Source organism: Embiotoca jacksoni, unplaced genomic scaffold, assembly GCF_022577435.1.
Source record: "Embiotoca jacksoni isolate LCO1_2020_lvr unplaced genomic scaffold, fEmbJac1.0.p SCAF_86, whole genome shotgun sequence".
Taxonomy (NCBI): Eukaryota; Metazoa; Chordata; class Actinopteri; family Embiotocidae; genus Embiotoca; species Embiotoca jacksoni.
The window spans coordinates 520816-546741 of NW_027185443.1; the positions used below are offsets into that span (position 1 = coordinate 520816).

The 25926-nt window shown below is 46.4% G+C and overlaps 1 protein-coding gene across 1 annotated transcript; it reads left to right on the forward strand.

Moving 5' to 3' along the window:
* The first annotated feature begins 884 nt into the window (after nt 1-884).
* ntn4 (netrin 4) lies at nt 885-24237 on the forward strand. The gene is made up of 10 exons (XM_069139845.1): nt 885-1366; nt 2618-3171; nt 8483-8761; nt 13449-13575; nt 14320-14505; nt 20041-20248; nt 20697-20791; nt 21284-21352; nt 21968-22141; nt 22883-24237. Exons 1-10 carry the CDS (start codon nt 1321-1323, stop codon nt 23020-23022), a joined length of 1878 nt encoding a protein of 625 aa, XP_068995946.1. The 5' UTR covers nt 885-1320; the 3' UTR covers nt 23023-24237.
* The last annotated feature ends 1689 nt before the right edge of the window (nt 24238-25926 follow it).

The following is a 25926-nucleotide window of genomic DNA, read 5'->3' on the forward strand; positions in this document are numbered from 1 at the left end:
GGAAATGAGGACTCAGTTACACCCAAAACAAAAAAAATCAGGTTTTCATCAGGCGTCATGTGCTCAGCGGGGGGTCCCCGAGTCTGTGGGAGGTGCTCTGTATTAAAGTGTATTTATTTATACTTTATTCTCTTCTTAACGTCATCTCAGTGGGAAATATAGTTGTTTTTTTCCCCCCGCCCACGACTGACACCGATGATTCACTTTTTACATACAGAAACATATTTAGGTTATAAAATGTTAAAATAAACCAGGTGTGCTGCGTCAGCAAGCTACAACTTCAAACTGCTTATAGATTATAGAAAACTTCTAATAATACACACTTTTGATGACATTTTGTTAACATGCAGTACAATTTTTAAGTTCTTCAATTTACACTTAAAGTTACTTTACACTCAACTACATTTATTTGTGTTTTACGAGTCCCTTTGTTGTAATTTATCATGCTACTCTTTTTTTTAAGTTTTTTTTTATATCTAAGTCTTTAATACATTTTTTAGTAAGTTTTCTATTTTAAAATCTGGGTTATTCTATTTTTAAGTCTTTTTTTTTATTCTTCTTTACGTCTTTAAAAAAAAATGTAAAGTATGTTTTAAGTTTTTATTCTTTTTTTAAAGTGTTTTTTTGGGAGCTGTTCATAAAACATTTGCTTTGTACTTATCAACAAAACGACAAAAAAAAACAACAACAACCACTACCTTTAAAGCTCTGCATCACGCAGCTCCTCAGAGAGAGAGGAGGGGGAGGGGGGGGGGCAGGCGGCCCCGGCCCCTCGTGTTGAGACCTCCACCCGTGTTTTGTCGTTGTTCCTTTAAGTCGGAGGGTGGAAGCGGAGGAGAGGCGGAGCCACCGCGCGCTGTCACTGCACCACCTCCGCGTGTCCGCGCGGCTCCTCACAGACAGACGCGCAGGCGGCGAGCTCACACTGCAGGGAGATGAAACACGCTGCAGGTCCGGGAGCTGCAGACGAGCCGTGCAGAGCCGATCACTTCTCCTCCTCCTCCTCTTCCTCCTCCTCCTCCTCCTCCTCTCTTCTCCTCTCCCCGCGGGACATCACGCACCGTCCGGGATCATGTCGCTTTCCGAGCTTTTATCGCCTCTTTGGATCGCAGCTGAGTGAAAGAGAAAGTCCACACTGGATCTGAACCCGACGCACTTCTCTTCCTCTCTTCTTCTTCTTCTTATTGTTTTTGTTTTTGTTTGTATTTTGCCACCGCGGATGAGATCTTTGCAGACTTGATGTCTGAATAACTGCAGCGGATTTTCTGGCTCCGTTTTCCTTCCCCGCATTCTTCGGATTATTTCCCGCAGGAAGGAGATATGTTGGTGTTATTTGTGATCAGCCTGGCCGTGTTGTCACATTCAGGTTAGTGGGATTGTTATCAAGAGGTGTTATTGTCACTTGGGACAAGTGCAGCAATGCAGAACTCCCTTTACTTTTTAGGCAATTTAACGTCTGGACGACTGGAACAAACAAAAAAAACAAAAAAATTCTGCAACATGAAGCCACATTCATTAAAAGTTTAGGGTTTATTTGAGAATATTAAACTTAATATTAACCTCATAAACCTCCTGGAAGAAAAACAACAATAAATGATGGGTGTCATTGTGACTTGATTTTGAAGGAAGTTTGGTATTAAAAAGCAAAATTTGTGTTGGATATGACTGATTTCTTACTAAAGTTCCTGTAAAATCTAACAGTTTATTACAAGTTTACGTCCCATTAATGAGCACAAAGAGATGGTTCATCTAAATATTCAGTTTAAAGGTTCCTCTCTTCCTCCCGTGACCTACAGACACGTTACATAAGTTGTCATGAACTCTAAACAAAAGACATCCCTACTGGAAAAAAAAAAAAAAAAAAGAAAAGTTCCTCAGTGCAAAAAAAAACCAAAACAAAAAACAATAAAAAAAATAAATAAAAAAAACCCGAGTCTGTCTGTGAGGTCGAGAGGTTTCAGATAATAAATCCAGTCTCAGAGCGTCTGGAAGGCGTCTGAACGCTGCTCATCCTCCCCAAGCTGCCAAACTTTATCTGTGTCAGAGTCCACGCTGAAGCAGGCAGGTGCACAATGCCTCCATTATCCCTTTTTGCATAACATTTCCGATCGAGGTAAATCACTTGACTTGAGCGCGCACGCGCACAACACACACACATAAACACACACACACATAAACACACACACTATCTCTTAGATTCAGGTGTGTCTGGGTCACTAATCTCTGAAGAATGTCCCTTTTTATTTTATTTTTTTTACATTTTAATTAGATCGTATGCCCAAAATATCCCTGGATTTGGGCTCTTTCACTTGAAGTCCCAGGTGAACCAACACCTGTCTCCGGTGGTGTCCAACACCTGTCTCCGGTGGTGTCCGACCCTGCAGATCGCTTTGATCTCTGAAATGAGGTCCTCCTCTGGGGACATTGAAACCGTGTGTTACTGGACATTTTTCTAAGCACCATAAAAGACATCTTACCAGTCAACCCGGGGCGAACTGACCCTTTAAAAACGAGGCGTAATGAGCGCCACGCCTTTCCAAACTCACCTGACGGTTTCTCTGTTGCGTCGCCTCGTGCTGAGCTGTTTTTATTATTTATTTTTTTTCTCCTCCTGCAGGCGTGTCGGAGGAGGTGTTTCGCGCAGGCGTGGCCCCTCGCTGCGAGAGCCGGGCCTGCAACCCCCGCATGGGCAACCTGGCTCTGGGCCGCCGCGTCCTCACGCAGACCGTCTGCGGCAACAACGGCACCGAGCTCCACTGCTCCTACGCCGACCCGGACGCCAACCTGGCCTGCGGCGCCGCCAAGTGCGCCAAGTGCAACGCCGGCCTGCCCCTGCTGTCCCACCTGGCCGGCGCCATGTCCGACTCCTCCTTCCGCCACCCGAACACCTGGTGGCAGTCGGCCGAGGGCGTCGAGTCGGAGACGGCGCAGCTGGACCTGGAGACGGAGTTCTACTTCACGCACCTCATCGTGGTGTTCCGCTCGCCGAGGCCCGCCGCCATGACGCTGGAGCGCTCGCAGGACTTCGGGCGCACGTGGAGGATGCTGCAGTACTACGCCGGCAACTGCAGCGCCGCCTTCGGGCTGGAGGAGGGAAAGGCCGGCGTCGGTCGGGACGGGGCCATCTGCACCTCCAAGTACTCGGGCGCTTCCCCCTGCAGCCGCGGAGAGGTGAGGCCGAGCGCTTTGCGTCTAGATATTTTATCACGTTAAATGTGGGCGGGGTTCGTCTCGGAGGGGGCGGGGCCTTCACTGTCGCTATGGCAACAGTCTTCTTGAATCGCATACTTTTTTCCTTTTTACGTTTAGTACGTACTGCAGCTGCCCTTATAAAGTACGCACTGTTGTATGTAGTATGTGCACAACTGGGACAAACTGGGCGTTCCAGTATCCATACCATAATACTATTTAGCGTGCCAGAAAAAAATAAGATTGTATGTGTCCTAATACATCGTATGTTAAACGTAGTATGCCAAAAGTACCAGGAGAGTCATTAACGGGAAGCGTACTCGTTCCAAAATCGCATCCCTTTTTCTTCAAATGTTGCGCAACAGATACGACCAAGAGGGTCAAAGGTCAAGACATATTAATGATCAAGTATTTGTATACAGTACATACTTTTGTAAGGAACGCTGCAGTACGTACTGAAAGTAAAAAGAAGAAGTATGTTTCTTCTTCTTGTTCTTCTTCTTCTTCCTTTTGCAAATTCCTACCTCCTGGTTCTTTTTGGGGCTTCCTGCCTTTCACATATTATGAAATTGGGACGCACTAAATCTTTTTCCTGGCGTACTACATCGTGTGGTTGAATACCGGAACACACAGCCGGAGAGAGATGCATCAGGGATGTTTCCACTGATGCTCGGCGTCTTACCTCCGGCTCTTTTTTTTAATTTTTTTTTATGATTAAAACAGTCCTCCCCTCTCCGATATGTGTGGGCAGAAAAAGCACTAGAAGAAAATACACAAGTCAGAACAACAGACTAAAATGTAAAGTTTAAACTCGTACTTCGGTTTGAGGCATCAGGTAAACGCAGGTGGGAAGGAGGGCGGACACACACCTGGAGGGGGAGGAGGGGAGGGTGGAGGGAGGGAGGAGGAGGGAAGGGAGGAGGAGGGGCGGAGTTTCCTGCTTTTTTTTTAGTTTTTTTTCTTTCCTCCATGAATGAAGTGCTAATGATGTCACACCACTCATACAGTGTGTGTGAACTATCGCTTTTTTTTTTTTTTTACTTCTTCCTGCTGGAAACGAAATGGGCTCCTCCTCCTCCTCCTCCTCCTCCTCCTCCTCCTCCTCCTCTCTCAGTAAGTCACGCAAACATGCGAGAGTCATACGGCGCCGCTGGCACGCTGAGCAGCAGGAAAGCGGCGCGCGGCCAGGTGGGCGAAGCTGCCCGAGTGCATGAGTGAGTGTTTAATCGGCGTACTTGGGTGCAGCACGAGAGGCCTTCCTGAAGCCCATTGATGTCTAATTGAAGCAGTGTGTGTGTGTGTGTGCGCGCGCGCGCGTGTGTGTGTGTGTGTGTGTGTGTGTGTGTGTGTGTGTGTGTGTGTGTGTGTGTGTGTGTGTGTCAGGAGCTGCTCTGCAGATGTTTGCGGAGGCACATGCCAAGCCGTGGTGCTGTGCTCTCATGTGTAGAGCGTCTTCAACCCCCCCCCCCCCCCCTCCACTCCCCCCCCCCCCCCCCCCGCTACGACCATGGCGAAGGATTTCTGACGCCTCTAATCAGGCCTCTTTCGACTCTGTGCACGAAGGTGTAAAAATAGCGCCTTGTTTTTCCGTCCGTCTGACTTCACACGCTCGACTCGGCCACCTGTGCTCGGGAGCGGTGACCTTTGCCCCGGAAGCCCTCAGCTGACGACCCCAAGGTCGCGGTGGGTCGAGCGGCGCCCCGACAGACCAGCTGCCGCCGCCCCCCGCCGCCCCCGCCGCCTGTTCACACCCTCCCGGCCTCTCGTGTGTTTTTTTTTTCCCGCGTTGAGCGTCCATCACCTGAAATGACAGTTTAAACGGCCTCCGGCCTGCGCGAAGGTCACGGCACGACAACGAGCTTCGTGTACGGTTGCCGTGTGCGCGTGCGTGTCGTATGTAGCGTGTGCACGCACGAGGCGCAACACGGAGGCCTCACCTGCTTCGCTCGAGGCCCCCGAGGAATGAAGTATTTTGATGAGTGAACTTCAGGGCACCTGAAACTCAGTTTCAGAGTTGAACTTTAGCAGCACAACAAAAGCCTCTTAACTCAATATCCTCCGGAGCTTTCAGCTGCTTATTGTGGCCTTCATCGAGTTTGTCACCGTAAGCAATAATCGAGCAATTGAGCAAGAATTAATGGGTTTTAAACAAATATTCAACCCCACTTACATAAACTTACTGAACAGACGTTTGTTTATGTCAATTATGAAGCAAAAATTCCCTTAAATGTGCCTGTTTCTGCTTCTCGGATGTAAAAATGTGCTTTTTTAAAAAAAAAAAAAAAAAAATTGCTATATAACATTGAAAATTGAATTTCTTTTTGTGATTTTTCTTTGAGAGAAGAACCTGTTTAAAGATTCTGGGTACTTGTAATGGATTTAACAAAGTAATCAGCACCTGAAAAAAAGCGTGTGTGTGTGCGTGTGCGTGTGCGTGTGCGCACGCGTGTGTGTGTGTGTGCGTGTGTGTGTGTGTGTGTGTGATGGCCGGTGGCTCAAACGCTGCGTTTTCAGGTGTGTTTCTTCGGTGTGTATCGGAGCGAGTGTCGGGTTGCAGCGCCCGTGATGGACGGCGGCCGCGAGCGATTCGCGGGCGGCAAGTTATTCTCAGCTTCTCCTCTTTCTCCCGGAAAAAAACCTGAAAGCGTGTCATCTCGTGTTCACCTGTTGTGTGTGTGTGTGTGTGTGTGTGTGTGTGTGTGTGTGTGTGTGTGTGTGTGTGTGTGTGTGTGTGTGTGTGTGTGTGTGTGTGTGAGTATTCAGGGCTCCTTGTCTTATTTATGAGGTCAGCTGGGCTGGAAGAATGTGAGTGTTTGTTGCAGAGACTTGACCTCCTTAGGGAAGAGAGAGGCTGACACACACACTCATGTTCTTCCTCTTCTTTGTAGTTAGTCCCCCCCCCCCCCCCACACACACACACACACACTGGTCCGTGCCCTCCTCCAGATAAACACATACAGTCGACTCCCCGTCTGTCTGCAGGGAAGGAAGTGCCGTTGCTCTGATGGATGTCGGTACCGTCGGCTAGACACCCATCCCCCCCTCTCCGTCTTTCTCCTTCCATCAATGCCCATTGTGCCTGTTTACCAGATTACAGTCCACAGCGCTTTGATGGAATTAGGCCCCCGTTAAAGCCGGGGCTTACTTTTATTTCGCAGCCTGAAACAGGAAGAAAGATATTAGGTGGCCCACGGTGAACCCGCTGCCTCGGGGGGGCGGGAGAGGGGGGGGGGCCCTCACGGAGACTCCAGTTTATTACATATCTTAATTGTAGGCAGAAATCGTTTACACTTACAGTGTGTGCGCGCTTTCAACACAGCGTGGCTCTGGTTCTCCGACTGCATGCACACTGAGTAGATGAACATCTTTTATGTCTCCTCGTGACCTCCAAACTAAAACCGATTTTCTCGAGCGGCATCCAACGGCGACGTCGCCCATTTGGTTTGTGAACGGCCGTTATGAAGCCTCGAGTTTTGGCCGTCGCCATCTTTGCTACTTCGGAGCAGGAAGTGACAATATTTGGACGAGCTGGGGGGAGGAGCCAGCGGTGGATCTGACTGATCTGATTGGAAACCCGACGAATACTACGTCCCGCCCACCGATAGCTGTAACCCGACTGCACCACAGGCCTGTCAATCAAACAGACACGCCTCTCCCTCCCCAATAAACGTTTGAAGCTTGTTTTCTAATTAATGACGGGATTATTTTAAGATGGGCCGTCAGAAAGCCAATAAGAAGGGGCGACTTCAGCGAACAACACTGAAATAATTAATTGACTTCGTATTTCATGAGAAGTTGAACGGGAGTCTGTTTCTGTCGTAGTTTTTACTTCTTTTATACACAGAATCAACTCCTACATCACTTTAACTTCGCCTCATTTTGCCCGAGCCACCAAAAAAAAACCAAAAAAAACCTCTAAAGACCCGAAAGACGTCCGTGGACTGCGTTCGGATAAACGTGGGTGTCGTCGGCGTATCGGCGGACATGAACGCTTCGTCTCGGAGGAAAACTACGAGACGTGACTGCGCAGTAAAAAAAAAAAAAAAAAAAAAAAAAAAAGCTCGGAGAAGGCCTCTTGTGGAATTTTTTCCGTCGTGCGGAGGAATGCGCAACGCTGATGGGTGTTGTCAGTGTATGTTTGTGCACATGCCAGCGTGTGTGTGTGTGTGTGTGTGTGTGTGCGCGCCGGTGTTGCTGTGGTGTCGCCGGGCTGTCGCGGGCCTTTTGTCCGGCCCTGAGTTATGTGGAGCTGCATCTCCGTCCCCGTCTTTGTCTGGCCCCGCTCTCCGCGCTCTCCCGCGGACCGGCGCCCCTCGTCCTATTTGTCGTGTTCTCTTAATTGCTGACCACAATGCCGTGACCCCGTGACCTTTTCCAACAACGGGGAAATTAATAGTGCTCCTCCCATCACACTCTCGGCCAGTCATCCGGCCAATCAGAGCGCAGCATGGGGGCTCTTCCAGCATCTCGGCCGACGCTTCCACCAAAGGGGGGGGGGGGGGGGGGGGGGGAATACTCACTTGCGTGCACAAACACAAACACACACAAACACACACACACACACACACACAACTTATACAATGATATCAGTGACAACAATGCGCACTCTGGTGAAGAGACACACACATACACACATTTCGTTCGCAGCGAGAGTTGGGGCAGACACCGACTTTTTTCACCCCAACAACAGCAGCGGTGTTGGTTGCTAGTGGCAGCAGTCGCCATGGCGATGGCAGCCCATAAAGGGATCTTCGACTTGAAGGATGTCCAGGGACCAGACAGGGTAAAGAGAAGGGGGAGGCGGGGAGGGGGGGGAGGTTTAAGGGAGGAGGAGGAGGCGGGGCAGGGGGGGGAGATGGGGGGGAGGGAGGGTGGGATACCCAGCACTCTCACGGTAACGTGAGGACGATCCTCCAATTAAGCTAAATGAGGCTGCAGATAATAATCAGCTCCCCCCATTTAACTGAGTGTTAAATGTCAACTGGTTGTGAAAGTCCTTCTTTTTTTTTTGTTGCATTTTTATTTAAATTTTTTGCAAGTTGAGACATTTCAGTCAGCGTCTCAAACGTCCCGTTAAGACGGCATCTCCTTCATCAACCAATCAGGTCCCACCAGGTGATCCGCCACCTTTTTAAAGACAAACTACTGTTTAAACTCACATGGTTTTACAACTACATACAAAACCTATAATTTGAAAAGGACCTATAAGAAGTAATATTTAATGTTTTAAGATAAACTTTAACTGATGCCGACTGTCTCTCTCTCTCTCTCTCTTTCTGTCTCTGTGTGTCAGGTGATCTACCGAGCCCTCCCGAAGTGGGAGACCCTGGATCCTTTCGGGACGGAGGGCCAGCAGCAGCTGAGGGTGACCAACATCCGAATCCGGCTGCTGACGCGCCAGGCGTGCCCTTGCCAGGCCAAGGACCTCGCCGCCGAGCGCGACGCTCTGCCGACTCGGCACTTCGCCATCTACGACCTGATAGTGAAGGGAAGCTGCTTCTGCAACGGCCACGCGGAGCAGTGCGTCCCCGCGCCGGGATACCAGCCAATCAGAGATCGGACCAACCACGTGGTAAGAGAGGGGGAGCAAGTCGGCGGGAGCGTTTTTAAAATTTTTTTTATTTATTTATTTATTATTCCGGACCGTCGGAACGATCTCGAGATCGCCAAGTTGTTCTGGAGCCGAGTCGGCTGTCGTCACGTGACCTACGCGTGAAACTCTTATGTCACGTGTATTTCCATGGCAACTGAGAAAACGTAACTGTTAAAGTTAGGATAAAAGACACTTACTTGTTACATTTTCACTCGCGCCACCGACTATTAATCGACCAAATTTCTTTCGATAAACTTGTATTATAAGTCCTTATAAGTCCGGTATTTTGTTTTGTTCCGCTATCGGACTATTTGAAGGCCGACAAGCCTGCTTTTCATTTTGTTGAGCTTTATTGGTGCGATAACACATAAAATGACAATAACGACACAATGTAAAGTATAAAAAACAACAACCTCTAAACGTAATCTACAGAGTTTGTACGACTTTAGTGACTAAATCATTAAGGAAGTGACGGCGGACATCTTGTTTGTTCTTCTATGTCGTAAACGGCTCTCAAACTCCTGCACCTTCAATCATTTCGTCTTTTCGAAATTTCATTTGATTCTCAGTCTTAATAAAACTATTTTTTTTTTCTCACCCAGTGATTACGACTCCGGTGCAAACGATGCTCGAGTCGCACCGCTCGCTTGTTTTGATCATCACGCCCGTCGCTTCTTTTTCTGAGGACACGGAGGTTTTAAGGGTCGATTAAAACATAAATAAGATAAATAATAAATAACATAAATAAACTTAAACGTCTTATAACAGACTGAAGGAGGAGTCACCTTTCTCTCTCTCTCTCTCTCTGCTCTTCTGCCTCCGTCAACAAACCCAGGATTCAAATCAAATCAACCCGCTCTTTAATGGTGGTGTTGATGTGTGTGTGTGTGTGTGTGTGTGTGTGTGTGTGTGTGTGTGTGTGTGTGTGTCGATAAAGGTGTGAACAGACATGGGCTCCTATCTCGGCCATCTCCACAAACAGAAACGAGCGCCTGTTCAGCGAAGCCTCGACTTTAAAGTGAGAGTTTCCTTTCCAGCTTATGAGCGAAGACACGCAGACAAGATAAACGACAGAAGTACACGGACGCAGAAGTAAAGCTCGCCCGACGGTTGGGATTTTTAAAAGGGATGTAAAGATCTTGGTCAACAGTCATTTTTCATGCTAATTTCTTTTCTATATAAGAATTTGCAAATGAGATATTCACTTATCTGTGCCTCATCATCAACCACATTATACCAGCATGTTATTGTTAGCTACTATGAGCGTTCAGTTCAAGTTCAGCTTTTCAGCTAGGGTAAATTTTACTTTGCTTTAGTGCTAATTAACAAATGACCATAGTTATTTTTTTTTTTATTATGATAAGTCTGATCTACAGTCTTTAAGAAAATGCAATTAAAGCTCCCAGCAGAGATTATCATCAAATTCCTCGTTAGTTTTTTTTTTCAATTTCAGTATCAGTCATAGAGAGCATGACATGGAAAGTGCTCATATTTTAAGCCGATATGAGACAGAGAATAATGTTTGGTATTTTACCTGAATGAACGAGATGATTCATGCGTGTTTTCTTTGCTGATACCGGCGTTTTTGTAATGAAGCCGCTGATAGCCGATTTATTGGGCACGTTTTAAATCTCACTGTTTTCATGCCAAGAAATTCCAAGGAGCTCTGCTGAATGTTTTCATGAGGATTTCCTTCTTCTGAGGGTCGAAAACCCTCCGAAACGGTCTTTAACCCTGTAAAACCCTCCTGATCACGCCAGGGTAATAATAATAATAATAAAAATACATTTTATGGTGTACTGTCGGGGAATATTACGCAATATTTTTGCCACAAAAATTAGTCCAAGTTTCAACAGTAAATCCTTCTTAACCGTCCTCACAACATGACCTGAGGTCATCGGAGAGTCGTTGTGCTGTGTGCGATGCGGGAGCATTCGGTAAACACACACACGCACGCACACACACACACACACACACACACACACACACACACACACACACACACACACACACACACACACACTTATATAAGTGCCTTTTTTCCCGCCTATCAGCACTTTGTTTTGCATCTCCGTTTCGACCCAGAGCCGATGTTTCTGGCAACACCCAAACAAAGCAGAGCAGCACAAGACAGGAGACGAGGGTGGAGATTACAGATCAGTCAGGGAAGGGAAGTGTGTGTGTGTGTGTGTGTGTGTGTGTGTGTGTGTGTGTGTGTGTGTGTGTGCGCGTGTGTGTTTGTTTGTGTAAGGTAATCGGTGGAGAAAGTGGCCCTTATAGTCATTACTGCTCAGACAGTGTAAGTTGAAAGGGTTGTTTTGTTTGTTGTTGTTGTTGTTTTGCACTTCTGTTTCCCCCCACCCCCACCCCCACCCCCGCCACCCCCTCCCACCACCCCCCACAGGACGTTTTGTGGTTGAGGGTGATTACACTGTCTGTTAGTTTACCACAAAGCCAACATACACACACTTAATGACATCCGGGAGCTGCTGCTGGAGCGTCAGCTGCAATTAGTCTAGTTGTGTTGTGTGTTTGTGCCTCTCATCGCTTCACCATTTTATTAGTGCGTGAATCCTTGAGGTATAGCCACAGTGACCTTTGACCTTTTGACCACCAAACTCAGATCAGTTCATCCTTGACTCCCAAGTGAACATTTGTGCCAAATTTGAAGACATTCCCTTCAAACTGTTCCAGAGATATCGTGTTCACGAGAGAGGGGGGTCGACGTAACATAGCAGAGTGAGCTTGACCTTTCACCTTTGACCCCCCCCACCCATAAATCTAAGCAGGCCCTGCTTGGGACCAAGTGAGTGTTTGTGTCAAATATGAATAAATTCCCTCAAAATGTTCCTGTTTACAAGGATGGGTTGACATTAGGGTCATAATGGCTTTGACACCCCCCCCCCTCCCCCCGAAAAGTCCCTCAGAGTGAGATATCACATTCACAAGAACTGGACGGACAGACGTAAAATCATAATCGTCCCTTTTTTTATATATATATATATAAAAGCAGATAAATCCTAAATATAGATAAACTTGACACAATCTCAGTATCAGTGCAGCCCTGCAGTCGGGCTGAGTTTACGTGACTTTGTGTGTTTGGCCCTCCGTGTGTACATGTGTAAATTGTCCCGTATCGCGGGATGGTAAACATCTGAGACGGGTTGAAAGAGCAGCTGTCTGGACCCGAGCCAGAAGCTGCTGCTGCTGGACTTTCTCCTTCTTCTCCTTCCTATCGATCCATTTAAAAAATTTTTTTTTAAATATATATATATATATCCTCTTCCCCTTCTCTCCTCTCCTCACTCTGGAATTTTTATTTATTTATTTTTATTAATTACTTCTTCCTCATTTTTGGGAAATGTGTCATTAGGTCGCCTGCCTCCTGTTTGCCGGGACCTCTCATTTGTGCGATTGTTGCCGCTGATTGAAATGGTGTGCGATGTGTGTGAAACCAGTCGTGTGTGTGTGTGTGTGTGTGTGTGTGTGTGTGTGTGTGTGTGTGTGTGTGTGTGTGTGTGTGTGTGTGTGTGTGTGTGTGTGTGTGTGTGTGTTCACCTCTACAGGGGGGGGCGATCCGGGGTCAGTTCAGGCAGAGGACATGCTGTTCGTCACTTTGCTCCTATAGCATGTGGCTGTGTTTAACTCTACAATGTAGAGTGTGTGTGTGTGTGTGTGTGTGTGTGTGTGTGTGTGTGTGTGTGTGTGTGTGTGTGTGTGTGTGTGTGTGAATCAGAGCCATTCAGGAGTTAGTGACACATCACACACCGTGGGAAACAAATGCAAGAATCGGTGTGTGTGTGTGTGTGTGTTTTTTGTGCATTTGCAGCTATTTTCTACGCTTGTGTGCCCGTTGATTAGTGTGTGTGTGTGTGTGTGTGTGCCTACCTCCGTAATCGTTGTATAATTGTGTGTCCCACATTACAGTTGCACGGTGTAACGCAAACAAATAAAGAGCTTCCTCAGATGCCTTGACCGCCCGCCGCCTCCCCCCCCCTCCTTCAATTCATTATCCAGCATACATGGCATTCCAGCTCGCAGGAATGACAAGGAGATTGTTATTGTGCTCTCAGCGCTGCATACTTGCACTCTTCTCATACACACATAAACACACACACACACACACACACACACACACACACACACACACACACACACACACACACAAGCACACACACACAAGCACACACAGGCTTTTCAGAGCGGAGGCCCGTTCTCGTTTCCAGGGATGAAGCCAAACAATCAATCTCCATTCACTAATTTCAGGCGAGAGAGTACAGTACGAGAGAGAGAGAGAGAGAGAGAGACGGGGAGGAAGAAGAAGAAGAAGAAGAAGAGACGGAGCGAGAGAAAGTAAGAAAATCGGGAAGAAAGAGAGACGAGGAAGAGGAGAAGGAGGGAGAGAGAGTCCCAGAAAAGATTAAGAAAAAAAAATAAATAAAAAAAGAGAGGAAGAAAATAGGTAGAAGAAGAAGAGGGGAGTCCTCACCTCCAGGCAGGCCACGTGGGAAACGTTCCCCTCCATCACACTGACCTCTTTGTTCCTCCCATCCTTCCATCTCTACCTCCGTCCATCTTGCTGCCCGTTGCTAATGAGCTCTTTCTTTTTCCTCTCCGTCTCCTCTCTGTCTCTATCTCTGTCTCTGTCTTTGTCTCTGTCTCTCAGGTCCATGGGAAGTGTGTGTGCAGACACAACACAGCAGGTGACCACTGCGAGCGCTGCGCCGCTCTCTACAACGACCGACCCTGGCAGCCGGCCGACGGACTGACGGGAGCGCCGCACGAATGCCGGAGTGAGTCGACGCTCGAAACCTTCTCCCACAACTTCATCATCATCATCATCATCATCATCATCATCATCATCATCATCATCAATGCAGTTGAAGCGGTAGCAAATCGCAGCGAAGAAACACCGTTTACGACCACGTCTGTGAGGACGGCACAACAAAGCCTGTACGAAGCGCATGTTGAGCAACGCGTGACATCCGAGCCCCGAGGAGGATTCACAGGGAGAAGAATCCTGGAAGTAGCTTTAAAAAAAAAAAAAAAAAAACAGTGTGCCACAGGATATTGCAGCGTTTGGGAGAATGAGGGGGCGACACACGGCAAAAATAAATCCACTAAAGTTCCTGTTATTGGCCGCGAGTTGATGAGTATCAGCAACATCTAAGTGGCAAAACGGACGCAAACCAAAAGATGAAGTGACATTTTCGTCACAAGTAGTATCTTAGCGAAGGAATAAGCCACCAAAACCAGGGGGCTTCTTCACCGAGGACGACTGTCTGCTTGAATTTGTCCATAAAAACGTGACTCCTGCAGCATAATCCACTCGTTTTCAGTATGTTTCACCTAAATAAATGACGAAATACTACTTCAGGGGCGCTTTAGAGCTCTGAAAATGGGAATTAGAGCAGAGCTTAACCTCTCAAACCTGCTTGACTCTCTGATGTTCAGTGAAATATTCCTTTAATGGAAACATGTACAACAACAGTGTCTTTGTCGCTAACGTGTTGATTCCCTCCCTCCCCACACGGCAGAGTGTAAGTGCAACGGACACGCCCAGAGCTGCACCTTCGACTGGACGGCGTGGCGCGAGTCCGGCCAGCGGAGCGGCGGCGCGTGCGACTGTCTGCACAACACCGAGGGCCGTCAGTGCCAGAAATGCAAAGTCGGCTTCTACAGGGACCCCCAGCGACCGCACGCCGCCCCCGACTCCTGCAGACGTAAGACTCGCACTACAAACAAAAAAAAGATTAGAACCAGAGGAAAACAAATAACAAGAAAGAAACTTACATGAAATGAGTTACCCGGTATTAGTTGGGTTTTCTGAAGAGTCCAAAAAAATACGTTGAGTTTTAGCTGCAGACTGAATGTAAAAGTGTTCGTAGCTTCCGAGTCATAAGTGACGCCAATGTGGAAGAAGCTGCAGTACCACCGGGTGCCACTAGAGGTCGGCTCCATAGACTCCCATTCAACTTCTCTCATCAAATACAAAGTCAATACATTTTTTTCCACCAGTTATCTCGGTGTTGTTAGTTACAGTCACTCCTTCTTATTAGTTTTCTGTCCGTCCATCTGAAAATAATCCCTCATTAAAGTAAATATTAGGCCTCAAAAAGTTGTGTTTTTTGGCGGGCGTGTCTGTTTGATTGACAGGCCTGTGGTGCAGTCGTGTTTCCGCTATCGGTGAGCGGGACGTCGTTGAGTTTCCAATCAGATCGAGTCAGATCCCCAGTTCGTCCAAATATGGTCACTTCCTGTTCCAACCCGCTCCAAACTAGCAAAGATGGCGACGGTCGAAATGCAAGGCTTCATGACCACAGTTTTTTTTTTTGTCTTAATTAGCAAAAGGCTTTAACGCTAATATGTTAAACACTATACAAGTATTTTGTTCAGAGTGCAGCCTCAGCTTGTTCTTCCCACATTATTTATTTATGTGCAGATATACGGATATTTTCAGGGTAGTTTGAAAGCTCTCACTAGTATTTCACTTGTAATGAATCTCTTCATATATAAATATAAAAAAATAAATAAAAAAAGAACACAACAACATGAGCCAACTCGGAGTGACAAAAGTGGGCTGATGGCCAACTTACACACACACACACACACACACACACACACACACACACACACACACACACACACACACACACTCTGGAGTCCGGTGTACCTGCAGGACTGAGCTGACTGGGTCAAATCTGACAGATAATCAGCCGGAGAATGTAGCCACCGTTCTGTTTATGGATGACTATCTCATGTTTACTCAAGACGCGTCTCATCAGCGCAGAGCAGCACGCCACTCAAACCACACACACACACACACACACACACACACACACACACACACACACACACACACACACATTTTACAACTACTGACAATGATTACCCCCGAAGCTCTGAGTCACATATGAAAAATGGCAAAACAAGCCGAGATGGACAGGCGGGAGTTTCGTGTCGAGCTTCGAGTCAAGACATAGGAATGCCGCCATCTGATGATTAACTACAGTGTAAACCCGGGATGGAGCGTGGGCCCGTCTGCTGCAACACACACACACACACACACACACACACACACACACACACACACACACACACACACACACACACACACACACAGAGCCAGGTGCCCGTCAGGATTCGGCGTTATCCAGCATGTCCCGACTTGTGATCTCCGTCCTCGGCATTCCTGGAGAGAACGAGAGCGCCGTGCCAGCTTGACACGCACGAGGTGAATGTTATGATTCACCATCGAACAACGATCTGTCGCCGCCGGAGGGATTAATTATCCTTTCTGATATTTTACAAAGTGTCTGTGTCTGTGTGTCTGTGTGTGTGTGTGTGTGTGTGTGTGTGTGTGTGTGTGTGTGTGTGTGTGCGTGTGTGTGGTTTACATGTCGCGTGCGTTGTGATATTCGAGGGTGTCACTCACAAAGTTTCTGAAACATCTCGTTTGAATAGACAACATTACGTGACGTTTACATAATCTGTGGTGAGAATGATGAAATATCAGATTTTTTTTTTTTAAAGATACAGTTATATTATGACTTTTTAATGCTAAAATTGTTCCCCTCTATTTGAATAACAAAAACTACGAGAGTGAGAATAAGCGGAGTTCCTGAACATCAAAATATCAAATATATATGTTCAATATAAACTGTGATACGAAACAAAATCCAACACAAACATCACAATTGATGCTTGAAACACTGTTAAATCTTCAGATGTTGTATTAAATTTTCATAAAGTAAGAAAATAGCAGCTGGAGTTATGAATTACTTTGATCCAAATTTTTACGCCACAACAAGGAGAACCTAAAACAGTTCATCTTTATTTTGCATTTATAAATCATTTTAAACTCGATGGCCTGCAGAGGATAACTTTAATCCCCATTGAATCTTATCGTTTCATCGACTGAAATATTAACATGAATGGACAAAAGGCACATTTCAACGGTGAATTATTGAACCCTCTGGCCACTTTGGACGAGTTGATGAGAAGCACTTGAGCTCTAACTCGATCTGATTGGGACACTAAGCTCCGCCCACTTATAGCTGAACCCTCACTGTACCACAGGCCTGTCAATCAAACAGACACGCCTCCAAAAATACCGCTTTTCTTTTATATCCGATTAATGACGGTAGTATTTTTAGATGGATCTCGTGGGAATTATTCGTTGCAATACCGCGTCTGACCACTGGGACACATTTGAAGCAGGTATTCAGCTCTCCAAGTTAACATCCATCACACAACCTTGGATTGCTCCTGGCATTGGCTGGGGTCTTATGTTTTCCCATAATTCTTTGCCCTTGTCATAGTCGTATAGACTGCTCCGAACTCAAATGGCAGCACGGGCATGAATCACAAGCTGCTTTTGGAGCTTCGCTGTTGGGAGTTCAGTAACAATGACTAGTTGATGGATTGAGTTTAAATAGTTTTATATAACCTCACTCGTTATTCCTCACTATTTTCTGACATGTCTGCGTCTCTGATAAGATCATAGAAACTGATGCACCACCTTTTTCTGTTTTTACAGCAGGTGAGATGTGGTTTGAATTTCAGTGATTAGGTTCGGGTGTTGTACATGTTTCTTTTGGTTTTGGTTTTTTTTTTTACACCTGTGGGGTAACTATGGAGGCTAATGACAGCTGATTGATAGAAGAAGAATAATAATAAGAAAAAAAAAAAGGAGCAACGGCCCGCTCGGAGAACCCCTGAGACGAAGGTACAGGTTGTGAAATCACGCTGACAATGGAGGAATTTCCCTCCGTCGTGAGGAAAAAAAAATGTCATACCAGCCTGTGAAAGAAAACACTCTTGTCAGGCTTCACGCAAGCTCGTACACACCAAAACAGTTTAGCGGGTGGGGAAAGTTACAGTGTGTGTGTGTGTGTGTGTGTGGGAGGAGGGGAGGGAGGGTTGTCTGCAGTGTGTTTTTCTGTGGTTGCTCAGGCAGGTGTCTTATCACGTCTCTGCACACGCTCATAAGGTTTTCATTGTCAGAGTATCTTGCCGCTGACACACACACACACACACACACACACACACACACACACACACACACACACACACACACACCTGCAGGACTCTTTGTGTAGCCCCCCCCCCCCCTGAAAGCCTGTATACCCTACATGGAAACTCACACGCTTACCGAACATGCCACCAACACGTGTTCAGGCTCTGAGGCGATGCCGTAATCTCTGTTAATTATTAATGCTCGCAGGCTGCTCCACCAAACAATAGTGCACATGTAGGTGGAGGCCTGGTGCACGTTGCCCACGTCTATAAAGTATATCAAATGTGATGTCTTTATGATTTTATTGATATCGTACGATTCGGTCTCATTATTAAGTTTTATCTTTTATCTTTGCTGCGTCGGGGCGATTCGTCCAATAAACCGTCTGCTTCGACGCTCGGAAGAAGATTCACGTCCTCCTTATGGGGGCGAATGTGTGAAACGTGTAACTCCTGCGACATCATATGGAGTAAAATCCAGAACTATCGATCCATATATGTTTAGCTTTTGCATTAAGATGAGAACAGCCATCATCAACCGGCAGAAAATCATCATGCTCATGTACAACAAATGGAAAAGCAGTTTTTGAACCGCTACGTCGTGCTGAAACTAACGATTAATAAAAGTGACAAATCACTGTTAGTGTCAGCAACTAATGAAAACGTCACAGACATCTCGTTTGATTTCACAGATCAGTCTAAAAACCTGAACATATTCAGGGATATAAAATGAATAAAAGCTGCGACTACACCATTGTAAAACCACCTGTTTCAGATCTTTGACTTCAAATTGTCGTCTTATCTTATTTTTTCTGTAATCAACCGCCACATTAATGTTAAAGCAACAAAGAGCTTTGTTGGCTTCTGTTTATACAGTAAGTCGTCATTTGCTGCCAGTCAGGCTTCAAGCATCATTAAACAGAGGAGAAACCTCTTTGTTTCTCTACCCTCTCCTTCGCCACGTCCCCCCACCACCCTCCACCCTCCACCCTCCGTCTGCCCCACAGATAGGGACAGATTTATGGGGGGAGGCGCGATCCCGGCAGTCTTTCTCAGACTGCCGGTGGAAACATGGGCGGGTGTTGCAGCGCGAGTATATTGTTTTTGGAGGTTGTTTAAAGAACACGCTATCAGCACACAATTAGAGGGAGGGAGAGGGACGACCGCGTCTCTGCGTGTCCTTCTATCTTTGTGAGGACCGGGTTTGAGATTCAGATCCTGAGGACATGTTCGGCGGTCCGGGTTAGAATCGGCTCAGGGTTGTCAGGGGTATTTAGATGTGGTGGTTGAGGTTCTATCACAAAGAAAGAAGTACAGACACGTGTGTGTGTGTGTGTGTGTGTGTGTGTGTGTGTGTGTGTGTGTGTGTGTGTGTGTGATAAGAAAAAAGAGAGAGGCCTTTGTGTTACAAGATCCTGCAACAATACCGCACAGACAATAGAGCAACTGATGAATGATTAAATACATAACTGCGGGTGATAAATTGTAATTTACTAGTCAGCAAACCATCAGTCTGAAGGACCTTTTAGACTCACTGCTCCCCTGATGTGGTTTGTTTTTACTTCCTTTTTTTTTGTTACACTTATCATCGGTTTTTTTTTGTATTATTATTATTTTGCAGAAAAGAAATTCAAGGTTTCCAGAGGAGTTTTCATCTTGTGTCACAGTGACGTTCATATTTTTAGTCTTTGAGTGACGCAACGTTTGGATGAGTTGTCACGAGATTTGATTCGTCATCTCATTTGGTCGTCCCTGTTTTCATGTAGCACCACAGGCCTGTCAATCAAACAGACCCCACCCCCCACCCACCACCCAAAAAAAAAAAAACAACACAGCTTAATATCTACTTAATGAGGGATTATTTTCAGATGGACCGCCAGAAAACTAATAAGAAGGAGCGACTGTAGCTAACGACACCGAAATACCTTTGACATTCATGAGAGAAGTTGAACGGGAGTCTGTGGAGCTGACCTCTAGTGGCACTCGGTGGTATTGCAGCTTAAAGCACTTCTGCATCGGCCTCATTTTTTAGACCTGCAAGCTACGAACACTTTAAATAAACAGTCTATTATTTTAACTGATAAATATCATGAAGGCATAACTTGCGTGCCAGGTCTCAGCCTCTGTTTGACATCAGTGCTACTGTTGATGTCGCTGTGTCTCAAAATCAAAACAAAGTATTTGGAGGGTGTTGAAAAATGTAAACCCCCCCCCCCCCCCTTTTTTTTTTTCTTTCCCAGCATGCAGCTGTCACCCGTTGGGCTCCATGCCGTTCCACCTGGCCGACGGCTCGCTCTGCGACCCCTCCAACGGAAACTGCATCTGCAAACCGGGAGTAGGCGGAGCCCACTGCGACAGGTGCATGGTGGGATACTGGGGCTTTCGCGAATACGGCTGCCGTCCGTGTGACTGCGCAGGAGACTGTGATCCGTTTACAGGAGACTGCATGTGAGTAGAAAAGACCTTTCCTCTTCCTAAACAGAAGCGCAAATTACCTTAATACGAGTTCTCCACCGTCACAACATCTGCTTTTTATTGCTGTGCAGAGTTATTGTCAGTGGCGCCAGGAGAGGGAGGATTTATTGGACGCACAACCACAGGGTTGAGGCAACCAACACAAGTTATACTGAAAACTAAACCCAGCATTGGGGTGAGAGGAGAGGTCGAGGGGTCATTGAGGTCATCGTGAATATCCATACGAAATTTCTTGGCATCCCAGGAAGTCGTTTTTTTTAGATATTCTGCTCTGGAGCGACTTCACACATTAACTTTATGACTCGGATCTATTGAGCATTTGTTTTCCCCGTTCACCTTCACATGTGTGTGATGATGATAATGATGATGATGATGATGATGATGATGATGACGATGATGATGTCGTGATGTGTTGTTGCAGCTCTGATCTGGACCTCTACAACCTGGAGGGAAACTCCAGCGAGCCGGTCAGGATCTTCAGAGTGGACGAACTCTTCTCCGCTCTCCACTACTTAGGTGAGATAATACAGATACTGTGTGTGTGTGTGTGTGTGTGTGTGTGTGTGTGTGTGTGTGTGTGTGTGTGTTAGTCATTTTCCTCCACAGTCCAGTGACCAAGCGTTAATGGTTAAGTAATGAAAGTCTTGATAGGGCCTCATAAGAACATGCATGGAGTTTCCCTTCTCTTAGACCCCCCTCCACCCCCCTACCACCACCCCTCCACACACACACACACACACACACACACACACACACACCCCTCCACCACCTTGTAACTGCAGCTTTCATAGCCACATTCCTCACTGGACACACACACACACACACACACACACACACACACACACACACACACACACACACACACACACACACTGTGCTTGCATTCTTAGGGCGCCCCGTATCTGAGACCACACACACACTCACACAACACAAGTTATTTAATTATGTTACAAATATGAATGTGTGCTTGTCTGCCCCCCCCCCCCCCCCCCCCCCCCCCCCCCGCAGAGAAGTGCGAGTGCAAAGAACAAGCGCTGACCAACAGTAAACTCTTCTGCACCATGAATTATGCGTACGGTAAGAACACACACGCATCCTAGCGGAACTTTTACACGAATGCTTGGAAGAAAAAAAGTTTGAGGCAATCAATTCAATAGTTGTTGAGACATTTCACATAAAAACTACCACATGGTGGTGCTGGAGAAAAAGTGTGATTAGGGTTTATCCTCTGGGGATCAGGAATGTCATCGCAAGTCCAGTCAGCAGTTTTAGACATGTCTGATTTCCATTCCTACTTTTTTTTACTTTAAATGTTGCAGCATTCAGAGCAATGATCTATTCTGCTCCAACGCCTCTGGGGAAAACTATCCTAATAAAAATTTCAGCTGAAACAAAAACAACAAAAAAAAGCACCACGATCAGATAAAACTCCTTTTGAAGTTTGTCCAGCTACCAAAGACACAAACACTTATTCAACAACGTAGTTCCCCGTCAGTCTTCTTCTACGGCTCCTATTAACCTTTTGTTGTGTTTTAATGCAGAAAACAATCAGATTTTTTTTCGCTCATTGAGTCCTAACAGGAGGTTAAAAGTACTCTAGAGTTTGTAGCATCTCTAAAAAAAATAAAAAATAAAATCAAGACGATCACCCCGAAGGTCTGACGAGATCTCGCCTCCCTCCCCGACTCTTAGTGCTGAAGGTGAAAGTGCTGTCGGCCCACGACAAGGGCTCCCACGCCGAGGTGGAGGTCAAAGTTCAGAAGGTGCTCAGTCAGAACACCAAAGTGAAGATACAGCGGGGTCGAGTCACCCTTTACCCCGAGTCGTGGACCGCACGGGGCTGCACCTGCCCCATCCTCAACCCAGGTCAGACACACACACACACACACACACACACACACACACACACACACACACACACACACACACACACACAGGTTCAAACTTCACACTGAAACTCAGGATAACCATAAATACGGTACGTGCTGAAGAAACGGGTCCAAGTCTGTGATGGATGTTTCACAAACGAGCTTCAGCATGACGGTTCTGAGATAAAGGAAGGCAGGTGTCACTGAAGCAGATTAGATTTCTGAAGAAAGTTATTAGATGTGTCATAGTTTCAAAGCTTTTTTTCCATCACTGATTCGGAGCCGGTATAATTATTCGTCATAAACTGTGCCAGTAATGTGACAGAAAACCCGACGTAAGGATCTGTTGTTATTGATCCGATCGCAGCTCTGCTAATCATCGCATAGATTCTCTCGCAAACTCTTTGTTATTCAGAAGTTTGTCGTCAAACTGACTTTTGGTGCCGAAATTCTTACTCGTAGTCGCAGCTCAATGCATTTAACTTATTAATCTGTCGCTGTACCGTGAACCACGGAACAAACAGTCCTTTAATACTTAGTTCTCGGCGCCTCAAAGTCTGGACTTTGCATGTACAATGATTTTTCATGAAATACGATAATTCTGGAGTCTTTGTATGATTACTCGGCTCGAACGTTTGTTCCCTTCGGATGCCTTCTGTGCAGAAAAGCCTGCGATCTGTGTCAACCGGTGAAGCCTCAATGTTGAGTGATGTCCTTGACCTTTGACCTCACCTCTCAGGGCTGGAGTACCTGGTGGCGGGCCACTCGGACCGCAAGCAGGGCCGCCTGCTGGTCAACATGAAGAGCTTCGTCAAGCCCTGGAAAGCCAGCTTGGGCCGCAAAGTCCTCACGTTACTCAAGAAAGACTGCAACTGGTAGACGGACGGCGAAGACGCCGGAGGGGACGGACGACGCGACAGACGAGACTGTTTTCAACACACACACACACAAAAAAAAGCAAAAGACAAGGATTTTTGTATTTCCCCGTCCTCCAGGCGTGGATTATTATGTCGCGCAGGTTTCAGCAGCGGTTGGTTTTTTTTTGGGGGGGGGGACTGAACGGACACGACTGAAAGCCTCCGTTTCTCCGCCGTGAGATTGAAAGCGAGCTGCACAAGCTGAAAGCACGCAGGACGTAATTTTTTTTTAGCGAAGACGTGTCCGTCTCGCAACTGAGCAAACTCTTACATCCTTATGTAGGATTTTTTTTTCGAGGGGAGGAAGCTCCTTTTGCTCGTCGCTGCTGCAGCGGCAGCTCGAGAAAATAAAGGAATTCAGCGCTTCGTCCAAGAGCTGACGGCGTGCCCTCTGGACTCATTAAAATACATTAAAACACACACACGCGCGCGCACACACACACACACACACACACACACACACACACACACACACACACACACACACACACACACAACTGCTCTTCCACCGCTGCAGCACTTTAGCCTAAGATGGACTGAGGGGATACGGACACACAAAGAGAGGAGGATTAAACACACACACACACACACACACGACTTCCTGATATGGACTGCAGATGAAACACTTTACAGTGGACACACACACACACACACACACTCACAGACGCAGCTGTGTGTGTGTGTGTGTGTGTGTGTTTGTTGTGTGTGTGTGTGTGTGTGTGTGTGTGTGTCTGTGTGTGCTGCAGACACAATGTGCAAAGCACCCAGAGTGACGCTGAACAAGCCATACAAGCCACTACAGGTGGTTAAACCTTAGCCAGTCCAGGTGTGCCTGTGTTGAAATCCGAGCGAATGGGTTTTACCCCGAACGTGAATGTATTTGCCTGAATGTGTGTTTGTGTTTGTGAGTCTGTGTGTGTGTGTGTGTGTGTGTGTGTGTGTGTGTGTGTGTGTATGAATGCGGCAGTATATTTCGAGCACAGTCCAGATTCAGTCCAGCTCTCTGTCAGTTTGAACCGTTCCAGCATTAATGACATCATGTATCCTGATTCATCTCATATTTACACTCCACGGCTGAATCCAGAACAAAAAGTCTTCTTATTCCTTCCTTTGTGCTCTTGTACAGTATTATTTGTATATATCTATATAAATATTATTGCTCATCTTTCCCCCCTTCTGTTTAATTGTTGTTGTTTTTTTCTTCATGGTAATATTATAAAGGATTTTTTTTTTTTTTTTTTTTTTTTGCAGTTTGGCCATCATATCTATTGTTTTGATAACGTTCTGATAAAATAGCTTTAAGAAAGTCGTAAAAAAAAAAAAAAAAAAGTTTTTAACACCGAGAGCCGTTCAGCAACTGTTCAGTGAGTCTGACTGGAAAAATTATGCTTTTAAATGCTAATAAAAAAAGACCACATTTGTTATCATTAATAATTTACTCATACTTGTTACATTTACCTGAATATAAACTCACTAAAATCATAGTCAAACTGACAGTTAGCGTTGGCGCATCACAGCGAATAGCCGGAAGTAAAACATGCTGATTTGTTAGCACTTCTTCACTGCCGGCTTTTCCGTCGTTCTATGGGAGCAAATCGTTTTTTCAATGACTACGTAATGAACACCGCTTTCACCGTACGAGTCCAACAAATTAATTGTTTCCAAACTTTTAGTTTTTTCATTTAAAAAAAAAAAAAAAAAGTGGATGAATGTGAAGGAGCCAACAAATAGCAGTTTAAAACGGCAGTCGTGGAAGAGTTTGTTTATAACGAACGGTTTGTTGGCAAAACGTAAAGAAACTGCAAAAAAATTAGACCCCGAGTTGTAACGACGCAAATCGGTGTTTTGTCACTGAAGCAAGAGTTGAACCCGGACGCACTCAATCCAACGCCAACGGTTGATATAACCGCCCGGGCCTTGAAATACTTCACATAAATTGGACAAAAATATCCTTATCACGCTGCTCTCGTTCTCACACACACACACACACACACACCTCTACCTACCTACCTACCTACCTCCTGTTCCTCTTCCCGTGTGTCCCTCCAGATTAAGTCATCCATCACTCTCTATCCCAAAACACTCTCCCCTCCATTCTCACAGCGCCACAGAATGTAGACCATAACAGAGAGAAGCACACACGCTCTGTTTGGGTTTAGACGGGGAGCGCGTGTTTTCCACTCGCCGTGACGTGGTTGGCCGAGAGGTGTGGACACATTCCTGGCGCGTCAGGCGGCGCTCCGCGGCAGGCCGGGTCGAAGGTCGCTCACCTGTCTGCCGGGAGCTCGCCGAGCGGGGGGGGGAGAGGATGTTTTCTCCCAGCCGAGGCCGGATAGCCTCTTGCACCCGCGTTTCCTCATTCGACGGCCCGTTCACAGATTTGTGGCAGAGGGGTCACGGCTCCGCTTGGTTCGTCCCGAGCTGTTTCCAGACAGCAGAAAGGGGGAAAGAAGGGGTGAACGAGTGCACATGGGAGGAGGAATGCGACGGGGAAGGACCGCTTCAGTCGGGGAACGTAATTTACTTCCATTTAAAGCGTCTTTACACCTCGACTGCACCACGTTTATTTCTTTATTGACCTTATAGCTGGAATAATGAACTTCTTGACGATGTTATAAGCTTGTAAAAGCCTTCGTGTTCCCATCTAGGACAACAAATCCTCTTCCTGTCTGCTGCAGGAGCTTTTTTTTTCCTGCCTCGATTTCTCTTTTCACACGATGCTGAACGCGTCTTTGTTGCATTTCCTCTGTTTTTCGTTCGCCGGTCGACTTCTTTGTCAGTAATGTCGTCGCTAGTTCGAGACTCCTTGTCATATTTCTGAGTTTCCATTCCCAATGTGGTGCAAATTATAATAAACCCAAATTTC